This window comes from Gekko japonicus, unplaced genomic scaffold (assembly GCF_001447785.1).
Source record: "Gekko japonicus isolate JY-2015 unplaced genomic scaffold, Gekko_japonicus_V1.1 scaffold121, whole genome shotgun sequence".
Lineage (NCBI taxonomy): Eukaryota > Metazoa > Chordata > Lepidosauria > Squamata > Gekkonidae > Gekko > Gekko japonicus.
In genome coordinates, this window is record NW_015174275.1 from 1,717,208 (window position 1) to 1,732,612 (window position 15,405).

A 15,405-nucleotide genomic window follows, 5' to 3' on the forward strand; every position below is an offset into this window, starting at 1 on the left:
AAGCAAACAGTGGGTCCGACTCCTGTCACGTGGTAACTGTGCTCAGACATAAATCGTCCACTGATACTATAATCTTGATGACACACGCATCTGGAAATACTTGAAATTCTGTACCAGATTATGTTTTTCTAAAATCTGTATTATGTACTTTTGACCACTGAAGAAGATCTTTGAGACCGAAATGCGTATGGTCTTATGTTGGCCATTTGGTATTTATCAAATATGAGGGATTTATGATAGCTGATGTAAAACTGATTCCCGACAACTTTTAGCACAGCCTGATATTTAGGCCCCATGTTTTTAATTACATTATTGTGTACACTATGTGTTTCTTTTGATACAAATGTTATTTGTTGTAGCTTGATCTTTGAGGCATTCTCAGTACTGGGAATTTAGGCCAGTCACAAAATATTGAGAAGCTGCAAGCCAAGCATCTTCCTATGGTGGAGGCAGCCACTTCTTTTCTTTTGGGGGGTAAGTGAGTATTTTGTGTGTGTGCGTGTGCCTGGAAGTCATGGTTTGACGTCTGGCAACCCATAGTGGGACTAGGATGTTCAGAGAGGTGGAGGCAGCCATTTCTGAATGAGTGTTCTGTGGAAACACAAAAGCACTTAGGGTCTTCTTTTTTTCTTTTTTCTTTTTTGAGCCCCTGGAGGGGATTTTTTAATTGATTTTTTTTTAACACTACAAAAAACTACAACAGAAAAGGGGGAGGGGAAAACTACATATAAGGGAGAAAGTAAAGAACCCACTACTGACTAAAAACCCAAGAGAGGAGATCCTCTAACTAACTTTTTTTTAGCATCCAAACTTATCATCTTTGTACTTCTTATGAACTGTGTCAATCTTTTAGAACTTTTAACCCTCCCCATTTACATTTAATTGCCCAATAACAGTGCCCCCCATCATCCCCTGGAATCAAAGTTCTCAAAGGCACAATTCAGAGTCCTTCAGCCTTTACTACTTCTTCTCTCTTTTCCGCAGTTTGTAGGGACTTTTTGGGACTGCTGCCCCCTGCTCAGACAAAGAGTCCTCGCCAGATGAACCAGTTTCCAGCTCGCCGCTGGACCTGCTGTCTTCTTCTTTTTTCTCTTCCTCTGACCTTCCCAGCTGCTCCTTTAGAAATTCTTGAGCTTTAAGAACAGAGTTATCTTAACCTTCTTCTCTTTGATCTTAAATGCTACTCCTTCTGGAAATAGCCATTTGTATCCAATTGAAGTTGTTTGGAGGAAGAGCACAAGTTCTTTGTATTTCTTTCTCCGTTGCCTTACTTCAAATGGAATATCCTTTAGCGTTCTGACCGCATTCTCACCCACCTTCAGGGGTGTCACAGCCACTGTTTTCAGGATAGCATCCCTGATGTGCCTCTTCGAGAATCGTACTACAATTTCCCCAGGCAGATATTTTTCTTTATATATCCTGAATATGACCTGTAGGCCACATCCATGTTGTTGAATAACAATTCCGCCTTTATATCTGTTGCTGGGGCGAGTAGCTCACTCATAAGTTCTTTAAGATTCTCTCCTCTATTCTCTGGCACCCCTTGGAAGCGCAGGACCATGTTGGCCTTATCCATTTGCACTTGCAGCATCTGATCTTCCAAAGAAACAGTTTTCTTTTCCAATTTTTGCACTTTCTTCCTCACTTTCTGAGTTGATTCAGCCATTTCCTTTACTTTCTCCGCATCCTGCTTCATTACTTGGATCAAGTCCGTTATTTGCGTTTGTTGAGCAGTGATGCTTGTTGTTACAACTGCAAGCTGCTTTTGCTGCACTGTTATATTCGCTGTTACCACCAACATCTGCTCTTTAAAGACATTGAGCTGTTCCAGTAGAGGGCGCATGACCTCAGCCATCACCTTGGTCATCTCACTGGTTGTTTCCTGTCTCGGGGACTCTGGTTTCATTTTTAAAAGTTTCTCTTTGTCTCTGTCCCTCTTCCCTGCCATCTTTCCCCTGTTTGTTTACTTTCACAAAAACCTTTTAAAGTCTCTGAATATGCGCTTAACTGTATAGCTTGATTGGGTGAGTACTTCTGGGCAATCACACGTTTATTCTTCTGCTCCCCCCTCCCTTTCGCTCAGTGATTTACGCATGGGAGGCATCCCTCCCCCGCTTGCTTCTGCCGTTCCGCCGTGTTGGGTAGGGAGCGTCTTTTCTTTTAAAAGTCTTATCTCAGTTGACTCACATTCATAGTTGGTCTTCCGACCCCGCTACATTCATCATTACTGACACCCGATCTCCTACGCTTGACCCGGTTAGCTTCACTTGTAGCATTCGGTCTCTCGGCTGGACGAACCACTGGAGCAAGGGGGAGCCTCGATTCTCTGGCATTCAGCCATCGAAGAGGCTCCCCCTCAAAGCTCCTTGGCCAGGGACCCTTCGCCGGTCCTCTGGGGGGGTTAACGAGCCTGCTCACCCCCTCCCTCCACCAGAGCATGGAGACACCCCGGGGAGGTCCGGGAGGTGAGTCCGTGAGCGTGCCGCCATCAACCAGAAGTCTCAGCACTTAGGGTCTTCTTTAGTGTCATCTGAAGCATGTTATACTTCAGTGAGAAAGCCAAGATTGGCTCTTTGCTTTGGGGAAGAAGGAAGTGGGTGCCAGCAAGCGTGCCGGTGAGCACCACATTGCAGATCACTGCGCTAAATATGTGTTCCTTTGAGATCAGGAAGCCTTTGCTGAGTTTATTAGTACTAAATGGGTTGGATCCTTGCCCATTTTCCTTCCGTACTGCAGCCCCCATCCCGTATGACTTTTGTCCAGGCAGTATCCCTCACTCCCCAGCATAATAGCTTATTTGATAAGCAAAAGGGGACACTCCTCTCCCTTTCACCTGCAGAAACCCATTGAGTTTAACTCTCATTTGTGAATCCAGCTGCACTGACTGTGGTCTACCAGAGAAGAAACTGTGTCCATGCAGTAAATGTAGTGAAATTATGAAGTGCATCCAATTCATTTAACAGGACAGTTAGCTGTTTTACAGCCTAGTTGTAGTTCGAACTTTGAGAGCCAATTTGGTGTAGTGGTTAAGAGCACAGACTCTAATCTGGGAGAACCAGGTTTGATTGCTCACTCCTCTACTTGCAGCTGCTGACATGACCTTGGGTCAATCACAAGTTATCTCAGAGCTGTTCTCTCACGAGCAGTTCTCAAAAGAGCTCTCTCAGCCCTACCTACCTCAATAAGCCGCTCTGAAATTCATTTAGGTTGTGAAGGGCGGGGTGTAAATCCAATCTCCTTCTCCTCCTCCTCCTCCTCCTCCTCTGCTTCCTAGATCTTCATATTCTCACCATCACATAAAGTTGCCTTTGCTCTCTAGTAGCCTCAACAGAGACTCTGGTAGACCACTAATTGGCTCACCATGTGGAATACGGTTTCTGCTTCATAGAATCTAAAGAGTTGAGCTCTGACTCAAGAAAGCCCATCCTGGAATATACGTCATTAGTTTTTAAAGTGCCACCAGATTTCTGTTTTATTTTACTACAATAAACTTTGGAGCCATCAAATGTGCTACCACCACCACCCACTCTATGATGCTAGTTAGCAGTGCTGTCTTAAACTGACCCCCAAATTGATAATTCAGGCATCTTATCAAGCATACCATAAGAATGTTGAAGACTTTTGTTTTGCTTTCATCTGGCTGCTATCACAATGCAGGGTTAGCAAGACCTGCTGCAATATCCTTATGTCTGATGTTTGTGTTTAGCAAATGCGACTGTCTGCATAAAACCGTACAGCAATTTGCTGCCAGCTTTCAATTTCCAGATATGGCCATCCTTCGCCAACCATCTGTTTGCTTTTTTCCCATTTCAGTCAGCTGTTTGTTTGTTTTTTCCAGCAACAGATCTTGTTTTGTCGCAAGGTTCAGCGTATGCTAGCAGTCCTGGTTAATCCGCTTGTGCGGCAAAGGCGAACAAAAGCAGTCCAAACATCTTCCATCTTGTAGGAGGGGGTCAAGGTTACAAGAGCACCCTTGGATATAATTGATTCCCCCCAGAGCACACTTTGGTACTGTCGTTCTCTGCACATTCCACTAATAGTCTCTTTACCTGACCCTGTCAGTTGATAACTGATGGCATTGTTTGTGGCCATGCATCACTCCTGGAATCAGCATACTTATAGGAGACGATGTTTGCCTTTCTTAATTCTGTTTATATAATTCTTACTGCAAGTTTGACTTTCCATCTCAGCTCTAGCTTTTGGTTGTATTTCAGTTCCAAACTAGTTTCTGGTTTTTTTCCTGGCTTCCTTAAAGTCATCCCCAGCTCTGTCATCATCTCTTCTGAAGATTCATTCCCGTGACCACTGAAGCTGGCAGCAACTGTCATATTTTAGTTAGTCTGTGCTGTGGTTAACTGTCTGCTGTCAACTGAACAGATCAGTTTGGCTTTCGTCACTTAGCTGGCCAACACCTGTCAAGGCTCAGCTCCGTGTGAGGCAGCTGGCCGTGGCTACAGGCATCGGTTGCCTTAAAATAAATAAAATAAAAGCAGCTGCCATGCCTTCCAATGGTGACATGACTGAGCTCTGAAACTCAGATCTGTGGCCCCTGCCCCCCATTATGTTATTTTGGTCGCTCTTGTCTTTCTGATATTTGGCAAGTGAGTTTCAACTCTTTGGGTATTGTTTCTAAAAAATGGCTTCAGGATGCAGTGAACGATTCCCTTCCTCTTGCTCAGCACTCTTACTGTCTGTGTATGGCTGTGATCGCATGAGCAGTTTGGCCCGACGCAGCCACCACCACCCCTTCGGATCAGTTGGGCGTAGTCACACAGCCACATCTGTCAGGCGTTCCCCCAGCATACTCATCCCATCACAGGACGACTTGGAGCTGGGTTAAAAAGGCACCACATCACAAGTGGTGTTTTTGGTTCCCTGTGCATTCATTGCCCGTGGCTGGATGTCTGAACACAGGGGAGTGCGTGCAGAATGGATTTGGTAGTCTGAACCTGCAGATCCATTCTGCCGCGGGGGGGGGGGTGTTTAAATTTTTGCCTATATGCGCATATGTGCGCGCATGCATTTTGAAAAAATTCTGGGCAGCGCGCTCCATGGCTGAGGTGCTGCAGTAATGTGGATGCTTGACCACAGGATGTCTGCATACGTAACCCGCAGCAGGGTGTGCTGTCTAAATGATATGCCCTGCAATACTTTAAACCGGTACAATTAGAGGCGGCACCAATGTTCCCTCTAAGCTGTGGAGTCTTGTGAGCAAAAATTCTACTTTGTGAGCTACTACCATTAAAGTTGTGAGCAAGCCATTTAGATACTGCATAAATTAGTCTGCTCTGGAGTCATCCTTCCTGAGCGAAGACAAAAATGTGTGAGCCAGAGGCTAAAAAACTGTGAGCTAGCTCACACCAACTCAGCTTAGAGGGAACACTGGGCGGCACCATATTGCTCCAAGCCGTCAGTATGACCGTGGCCTATTACTGGTCTTCACACTTCCAATATGATCTGACCACTCTGGTGCCAGACTTCATTCTACAGCTGCTGTCAACTGAAACAGCCTTTCTTGGTGTGTCTGTGCTTTTCTGATTCCTGTTCTTTTTTTTCTTTTCTCTTTTTAGTATTTCAGAACTTTGAAAGCCTTGTCTCTGGGTGTTTTAACACTGACTTGTTACAACCCAGGTCAAACTGATGTGGGCCAGCTTAGTGTGGCAGTTAAAACCTCCAGTAGGTTTTATGTACTCTGGCACATAGTACCTTTAAATGTAAGCCACCCTGAGCCCGTTCACGGGCGGGATTGAAAGCCAATAAATAAATAAAGACTGTTGGTTTAGTACCTAGGAGACCAGTTGGAATCCCCACTATGCCACAGAAGCTCGCTGGGTGACTTTAGGCCAGTCACACATTCTCAGCCTAACCTACCTCCCAAGGTTGTTGTGAGGTTAAAAGATGTACGCTACTTTGGGGTCCCCATTGGGGAGGTAAGCCCAACTTGGAAGGTGTAGGGAATGTTGGCAGATGCCCCAATCACAAACATTTCACTCATTTCAGCAAGGAGGCAGGATATTCTTCTGATGCTGACTATAAGCTATCTACATCTAAATTTTCCTCTAAATTACATTGAAATTAACTTTTTAAATTATTTTTTGGTATTTTTGCATTTGTGTGTGTGTGCCCGTGCCTGGAAGTGATGGTGACCTCTGGCGACTCCTGCTGGGGCACGGAGAACGTTCCAAGAAGTGGCTTTTTAGCCTGCCTCTGGTCTGCCTGCCCTGGTATTCTCTGGAGGTCTCCCATCCAAACACTTGCCAGGGTCGGCCCTGCTTAGCTTCCGAGATTTGACGAGATCAGGCTTGCCTGGGCTATCCAGGTCTGGGCAACATTTCTTTTTCTTTAGCTGCAGCAATAGATATGTCAAAACATAAGATTTTTAATGTCCAGGCATATATGATATAGCTATTTGTATGCAGGCCATTATGAAAAAGATGCATTGTTTTTATTACAGTGTTTAGCAGATATTACTGAACATTTGTCTAGTCTGTATCAATATGTGTCATTTTTCTTGTCTCTAAAAGGGAGTTCCTGGAGTTGGAAAAGAACAGGCTTTAAAACTGATTCGAACTTTGGGAGGTCAGAGTTTGCTGCAGAGGTATAAACATTTTTCCTTGTTACCTAAATTCCAACAGCCTTTGATATCTAAAGACAGTGGCTTTGATCCAGCAGTGATTTCTGCTAATGGAAGGGATTTCCATCACAAAGCATGACTTTGGCCCCGGCCACATGGGCTGGATATCGCGGGGGGAGGCGTGGCTAATTGCCCCAAAGGAAAATAACGCGCGGCAGCCCAATCAGAAGTCCTTTCAAGGTCCCATGGGTAGGTGTCAGGTGCAGATCAGACGGCTAGTCTGCAGCGTGGCAAAGAAGCAGCGCGGCACATTCAAACCGGCACTCGCGCCATGCTGCTCCTGTGGTAAAAGCCGCTTCCTGTTTGTGCGCATGCGCCATTGGGCGCTTTTCCACATCCTGCGAAGACTTGGGGGGAGACATCCCCTTGGTCGCAACGGAACATCGGCAGCTGCCGGATGCCACGACAGTCCACCGGAAACGCGGTGAGACGCCCGCCCTTGCCCTGCGGTTTCCGGAAACTAGTACCTCGTAGGTAGTAGATTTTAACTCTGCACCTTCAGCGGGGAGCCACAGGTTCGCCACGGGAGCACTGCGCTTCCCAGATGTTGGGGTGTGATCGTGCCCAGATAATCCACCGGACTCCTGTGCCTCTCCCGCGGCAACTTTGCCATGTGACCGGGGCCTTTGTCACCTTTTCCCCTCCCACTACAGCCTGAAATGCAGATCCTGGAGCCCCAAGAACAGCATGAGGGGTAGTTGGAGGTCTAGCTGGAAGAAGGAATCCATGACAATGGCCCTTCTCCATCCTCTGCTGGCTCCAATCCATTTAATATATGAAATAGCTGCTATTCATTATATAGGCATATTTGTGCTATGCAAACTTGATATGCAAGTTGCTTAGTGGCAATCTTAAAAACACGTTATAGTCCCTATGCATGTAATTATATATAAAATTCAACTATATGTTACAATTACAGCATAAAACATTGTAAAGGCCTTTTCAAAAGCTTTAAGAATTATTATTTTTAATTGCACTGTTCTGCCAATCAGCATTTTAATTTAGCTGTTGGGACCAAAAATCATAAAACAGTTTCCAGTCCTTTAAAAAATTATTTATTTTGCCTCCTCTTGTATCATTAAAGTTATCTCTGTCTTCCTTGTTAAAGCTCAGATCAGCTTCCATGGGGATGCCAAGAGGTCTCCACTAAGCAGTTTACAGGAAGAGATCAACTTGGCTTTAGAGACAGAACAACAGCGTGTGCCTTCTTAGGATTAATTTGGGGTTTATGCTATGTTTTACACTGTGAATATTATTCCTCTTTCTTCAGAATCAGACATTCAGTGTGCTCTCATTGGTTTTACAGACTGGGCAAAATAGCTTCAGATGTCTTGGAATTTTCAGTAGCTGGTATACAGTTAGTTCCCCAAATGCAAATCCTAGCAATTTGAAACCTTTTGAAAAGTTTATTTATTTATTTATTTAATTTATTTAGAACATTTCTATCCTTCCTTTACCCTTACCCTCCCCCCAACAGACACCCTGTGAGGTAGGTGGGGCTAAGAGATCTCTTTTGAGAACTGCTCCTGAGAGAACAGCTCTGAAGCAACTTGTAACTGACCCAAAGTTACACCAGCCGCTGCATGTGGAGGAGTGGGGAATCAGATCAGAGTCCACACTTCTAACCACTACACCAAACTGGCTTATTTTCATTTATAGTCCAGCTTTCTCATTGGGACCCAAGGCAGTTTACAAGTATGGGTTTAAAAAACCCTTTTCAGCCGATCAGTAAGCAGATTAAAAGACACATGAATCCAACAGCAAAGATTCTTGGTAAGACAAAAGAATGCAGTTGGGCTGAAACGTTATACCGTAACTTTGCTTCTGCAAGAATCCCCTCCTGAACAATTCTGTTTTGCACATTTTGCAAAACAATAGAAGCGTGGGGGGAGCCCTTCCTAATAACCTCCAGTTGACCATTCTACAATGCAGGAAGAGGCTGAAGTATATAACTGACAGATGAAGTATACTGGGTGATGTGGTTCGATGTGGGCGTGACTGTTTGACTAACCAGTGCCAGATAATGAATTAATCCTTTTTAATGTTATTTAGATTTGAGCAGTGGAAAGACCCCTTCCAGTATGGTGATATCCCCGCTATACAACTTAAGAAGGTGGTTCACTGCACTGTATGCTGTCATCCAGGTGAGTCATTGTGTGGCTTGAAAAAGGAAGTGCTTGGCACTGTACACTCTCTTTAATGGTAAGATCCAACCCGAAAGGTTTGTGGCTATATCCACACAATATGAAACTATGAACTGACCATAGTTTATATCCAAACCTACTCTTGTGTAAACAGAAGGATGCTCCAGTTTCTGCTAATTCCCTATTCTCCCTGCAGCAACCTGTGGTACTTTCTTTTCCCAGCCATTAGGACTCTTTTTTCAGGGGGTACAGGAAATGACAAGAAAGCCACATTTCCCAAGCGGATTTCTGCTCATGGTTCATTGGATCCCAGCCAATAATTTTATTTATTCTTTATTAAAACTTTGGAGCATTTGAGCAGTGAAGCTGCACTTTCTTTTCTTTTTGGCCTCAATGTACATTGATTCTTAAGGACATTAGATGTACTTCATAGACTTTTGCAATTAGACATGTTTATTTAAGAACTTTTATAGAGTATAAACTTGCCAGTTTAACGTGCATGCAGCATTTAGGCTCATTTCTTGTTTTCTGCTAGGTTATTTTAAAGAACACGAGCGTGTTGGGTGTCAGCTTTGTGAAAGCGTGGAGTTCTGCAAACCCCACGAGGCAACGTATCTCTGTCCTTGTGACTGGCATTTCTCAGAGAGAGATCGACAAGTGAGGATGGTGGAGGACAGCATTAGAAAGTAGGCACACTTCCACATGAACTGCATTTTATTTGGGGAGCACATTTACAACTGCGTTCTCACATGCATATTGTATTTGCAGAAAGGCTAAAGCATGTGAAGGCTTTCCATTTCCTGAGGTAAGTTAACAAGGTTTTTTTTAAAAAATGAATTCATTTCTTATCATCTTTCCTAATCTCTTACAGTGTCTTCCTCTCCTTCCTCCACAGGTTATCCAAGAGTATCTCGTCAGCAAAGACAAGCTGATGAAGCCATATAAGTGCCAAAGGCCAAATTTGTTATCCTTTCAGGTACAGATTTTGCTGGTTAAAATGCCATACACATCTGCAATAATGTGAATTAGCTGCAATTTGATGAAGGAACTTGAGATACAATTATGTGTGTCTTGTTAGAAAACAATTTATATACAAAATGCTAGGACATAATTCAGTGTATAGGTGATAACTCAGAATAAAGAGGAAACACAACCACATGAAAGAAAAAAGAAATTGTGAGTCTCAGCACCATTCATCCAAAACGAAAGCGTCTTTGAAGTTGATTGATTTCAAAGTGAGAGAGAGACGGCATACCTAACTCTGCTATTCAAGTCAGTGGTTCTAAAAGAAGTGCTAAGCTTTGACTGGTTCCTGACCTTTGTAGGTATTGAGTACCTCTCCTGGTGGCTAACAAACTGAGACTTGAGGTCAGCGTAGGAGGCCTTCCTCCAGAAACCAACCTTAGGAAAGCTATTATGGGTAAAAACTCAGAGGGTGGCTCCCTGAGGCATTGAGAACGCATGCTTCTCTAGAAGCATTCTGGATGGATTTGAAGGGCCTTTTCTGCAGGGCGTTTGAATTAGATCTACAAGTATGGTCAATTGCTTCTTTGCCTTTTGGCTAAGATAAAGTATAGTACCTGTTCATGTCAGTTTAATATCTGATATGTCCTTTATTTAAGAATTATATATTAAATAATGTTTTTGTTTGTTTCTGAGATGGGCTAGGAATTTGATTAAAAAATCCGCATTGCAGAAATGGTGTGGTGGGAGGAGTAGCGCTACCAGCCAACTGGCTTTCGTTGGTTTTTACTGTATTTTATTGACTCTTGCTGTGTTTTAACTGAATTTTTATTATATTTGAGGGTTTTACTAATTTTAATGTATTTTTGTGTTGCATACTGTCTTCAGGACTTCTTAAGTGAACATAAACTAAATTAAATAAACTACTCAGACATAGGATGAAAATGCACTTCGAATTTGTTCACCTCAGATTTAAAACCAAGGTCTTTGCTCTGGTCATCAGACATGGCCCAAGGCATTTTGGCACTTGAGCCTGAAAACCCAAATGGCACTCTGCCAACCATGACAGAACTATGTTAATAGTAAGTTAAATAATTTGATAACGTGTAGTAGAAAATGTGCTACCTAATACCGGCTACCTCTCCCTGATTGATGTTGGCTGAAGAAATTGTCTTTTCCTTTAGAATGTTCTCAATATATCCATCCTGTGGGAACAGCTTATATCCTTTTTATTTATACTTCCACATTCTTCCATCACCTAACTAAATTGGTTTATATGGAGCACCAAAAAGTTGTGAGACAGGACACTAAAACTACAAAATGCAAGTGCCATGGCTTGATATAAGAAGTAATAAAAGATGGTCACTGGCCATTGTATTTCAATGGGAGTTCTTGTGTCCAAACCAAAAAAAAAGTGCATTATTGCTCTAGTTGGTATTAGTGGTATAGTATTGTGATATCTAGGAGCTGCGGTGGCTCCAGTGGTTAAGACGCTGAACTGTAGGCTGTGGAAGGTCAGTAGTTCAGCAGTTCGAGACCCGAGTTGCCGCATGACGGAGTGAGCTCCTGTCTCTAGTTCCAGCTCCTGCCAACCTAGCAGTTCGAAAGCAAGAAATTGCAAGTAGATAAATAGGTACCACTTCAGTGGGAAGGTTACAGCATTCCGTGCGCCTTAGTGTTTAGTCATGCCGGCCATAAGACCATGGAAACGTCTTCGGACAGCACTGGCTCTTCGGCTTTGAAACGGAGATGAGCACCGCAACCCTAGAGTCGGACTCGACTGGCTTTTGAGCAAGGGAACCTTTACCTTATTGTGATATCTATATCCTGAAATCCATATAACCAACAAAATATTACTGTGGTTATTTTAGTAATGCATACATAATGGTTTTGAATATATTTAGTAATGTATACATACTCAACTTGGTGTGATTAAGATCAGTGAAAAATCTTGGGACAAGAAGTTCGGATTTTAAGAGAAAATAAGGCAATCTACTATTGTGTTGGATACTATTTAGTACAAGGGGAGAAGCACTCACAGAAGCACATTTTCCAACTGCAGCCTCCTGTAAAATTGTGAAAATTGTGTCCTTATTAGGTTGGTGAACTACTAGGGTGGGGGAGCAAAATGAGGGTCTGCAGTGGGAAGGGGAAGTAGGACGAAATCTCCCTCTTCCCTTTCACTGGTATAAATGCTTTCTGCCAGAGAAAGCACCGTTAGGATGCAGCCATTGAAATCATTCATCTGAAACATCATCAGAAAGCATCCGTCTTACTAGAGTTTCTATTCTTGCTATTCCCATCAAACCCCTCAAATTCCAGTTTACGTGCTTTTAAATTCTTCCAACTGGGGTGTTGTTTTGGTTTGACTGTTCAGTCATTCTGAATTCACCGTGTTTGAAAGTGGAATTAATTGACTCTCCAAACAGAGTCATTGGTATAGGGTTTCAAGTTCATCATCTTAAAAAAAAAATCTGAAAAAATACGATACACCACAGTGGTATGAAACAAGAACAGTTTTTACAGTTTGGAAAGTAGATGTCTCTGTTAACACGATTCTAGGTGTTTCTTCAAATGGTCTCTCCCCCCCCCCCCAATGTTCCATCCCAGTGATTTAGAACATTGGCAGTTAACCTTTCATCCACCACTGTCCAACAAGTACACAACATTATCATCAAATGTTGCCCAAGCTCCCAAGTAAAGAACCAGGATACTAAAAAGAGCAGTCTAGACAAGGCGACTTTATTTAGATTGGTATATTCATGATGTGTGCATTTGATGCTTATATCTCAAGCATGCATTCAGCAGTACCCCAGGCACCTCCTTTTTTGCTGGGTGCCGATTTTTTAATAACTTAGGAGAGAGGTCTGGGATTTTACGAACAATATAAAACAACTCACTCCGACCTGGATGGCCCAGTCTCATCAGAAGCTAAGCAGGGTCAGCCCTGGTTAGTACTTGGATGGGAAACCACGGAGTAAGTCCAGAGTTGTCATGCAGATGCAGGCAATGGCGAACTGCCTCTGTTTGCCTCTTGCCTTGGAAACCCTATGGGGTCACCTTAAGTCCTCTGCAACTTGATGGCATTTTCCACCACCACCATGAAACAAGTCTCCTCTGCAGCCAGAAGCCATTGCAAGTAGGGAAATGGATCTTCCTAAGAACCTGAATGACTCCCACTTCCCTTCAAAAGTTTTGAATGCTGCTCTCCCCAGATTTGTAGATCTTCAATGTTATAATTGAATTGGTGTCGTTATATGTGGTGTCAACAAGTTACTTCCAACTTATGGTGACCCTATGAATGAATGAACTCCAGAACATCGAATCATTAACAACCTTGCTCAGGTCTTGCAAACTGAGGTCCATGACCTCCTTGACTGAATCAGTCCATCTCATGTTGGGTCTTCCTCTTTTCCTGCTGCCTTCAACTTTTCCCAGCATTATTGTCTTTTCCAGTGACTCTTGTCTTCTCATTATGTGACCAAAGCATTATAGCCTCAGTTCAGTCATTTTAACTTCTAGGGAGATTTCAGGCTTGATTTGATCTAGGTAAAGGTTTCCCTTGCTCGAAAGCCAGTTTAATCCAACTCTAGGGGGCAGTGCTTATCTCCATTTCCAAGCCAAAGGGTATCCAAAGACTTCTCTGTGGTCATGAGGCTGGCATGACTAAACGCCGAGGCACATGGAACGCTGTTACCTTCCCAACAAAGCGGACCTATTTATCTAATTGCAAGTTCTTGCTTTTGAACTGCTAGGCTGGCAGGAGCTGGGGCCAGAGATGGGAGCTCACTCCGTCACGCGGCACTGTGGTATCCATTGTACTCTCGTCCAACACCACATTTCAAATGAATTAACTGTTTTCCTGTCAGTTTTCTTCATTGTACATCTTTTTCACCTATACATAGTCATCCTTACACGTAAGGATCTTTACTAGCTCCTTCACGGCTGCCCTTCCAAGTCTCAATCTTCTGATTTCTTGGTTGCAGCCTCCCTTTTGGATGATGGCTGAGCCAAGGAATAGAATGTCTTTAACGATTCCAGTTTTTTCATCATCAACCTTAAAGTTGTATAATTCCTCTGTAGTCATTACTTTGTCTTATTGATGTTCAGCTGTAATCCTACTTTGGCCCTTTCTGCTTTAACCTTCGTCAGTAGTCGTTTCAATTCTTCACTATTTTCAGCCAGTAATGTGTTATATGCATATCTCCAATTGTTAATGTTCCTTCAACCAATTTTGACTCCACCGTCATCTAAATCTAATCCAGTTTTCCTTATGATACGGTCTGCATGTAGATTGAACAGATAGGGAGATAAAATAGATCCTTGACGCCTTTGCCAACTGGAAACCATTCTGTTCCTACATATTCTGTCCTAATCATATCCTCTTGTCCAGAGTATAGGTTGTGCATCAAAACAGTCAGAAGTTATGGCACACTTATTTTTTTAAAAAAACAGCCATAGCTGATTTTCTTCTAAAATTCTCTCATATATCTAGTAAGAACCGTAAGTTTGCAATATGATCTTTAGTGCCTCTTCCTTTACAAAAGCCAGCTTGAACATCTGGCATTTATTTATTTATTTTTTCGATTTATATCCTGCCCTCCCTGCCAAGGCAGGCTCAGGGCGGCTTACATTTATTGTTCCATATATGGCAACAGTCTTTATTGTAAGATCTTGAGCCTCACTTTACTCACATGAGAAGATAATGCAATGGTCCAATAGTTGCTTCAGTCTTTGACATCTCCTTTTGGGGGGAATTGGAACGTACATTGAGCGTTTCCAGTCTGTGGACCATTGTTTTGTTTTCCTGTTAAGATTTTGATGGCCTCTGTTTCTGTGTCTTACAATAGCTCTGTCAATATTCCGTGTACTCCTGGTGAGTTGTTTCTCCTAATTCCTTTGAGTGCAGCTTTCACTTCAGTGTCTTAAGACTGTAGGTACTTGTTCAAAAGATTCTTCTTTGAAGGAATCTCATTCTTTTATCTGTTCTGTATAGTTCTTCAGTGTATTGTTGCCATCTTTTCTTTATTTTGGCCTGTTCGGTTAATGTATTTCCATGTTTATCTTTCAGCATGCGTAACCATGTTTTACATTTCCCTTTGATTTCTTGGATCTTGTGGAACAGATCTCTTGTTCTTTCTTTTTGTTGTTGTTGTCTTTTATTTATTTACACTGGTTATTATAATAGTTCTCTTTGACTGTACATGCAAGTCACTAGAATGCTGCATTTAGACTTCTGAATCTATTTCTGTCACTCTTGCTTCTTGCCTGTCTTTAGCAATTTTAAGAGTTTCATCGGTCATCCATCAAGGCTCTTCATTTCTTTTGCCTGTAGGAATAGTCTTTGTGCAATTTTCCTTAATATCTATTTGTAACCCATAGTTCTTCTGGTTCCCATTCACTTGAACTTAGTAATGCAAATCTATTAGAAATTGTTGTTGGTGAGATTTTTTTTTTTTAAAAACTCTTCCATTCTACTGTGTTTACAGGCAGGCATGCGTCCCTCAAAGGGTACTATTTGCAGCCAAAACCACATTAGCAGCCACATGGAAATCCACCAGTAGGCTATATGTAAACCTCTGGTACAAAAAGCTATGGAACCTTTATATAATGGAGAAAATCTCAGATACTCTGAAACAAAATCTATCTAGAAGTGGTCAGAAT

General features: G+C 42.6%; 1 protein-coding gene across 1 annotated transcript in view; it reads left to right on the forward strand.

Moving 5' to 3' along the window:
- GEN1 (GEN1, Holliday junction 5' flap endonuclease) overlaps window positions 1-15,405 on the forward strand; it is a 32,424-nt gene that overhangs the window by 10,388 nt on the left and 6,631 nt on the right. The window contains exons 5-9 of the mRNA XM_015423769.1: window positions 6,525-6,598; window positions 8,687-8,778; window positions 9,314-9,464; window positions 9,547-9,583; window positions 9,674-9,754. Coding sequence (XP_015279255.1) covers window positions 6,525-6,598; window positions 8,687-8,778; window positions 9,314-9,464; window positions 9,547-9,583; window positions 9,674-9,754 — 435 coding nt within the window. The remainder of the gene's footprint in view (window positions 1-6,524; window positions 6,599-8,686; window positions 8,779-9,313; window positions 9,465-9,546; window positions 9,584-9,673; window positions 9,755-15,405) is intronic.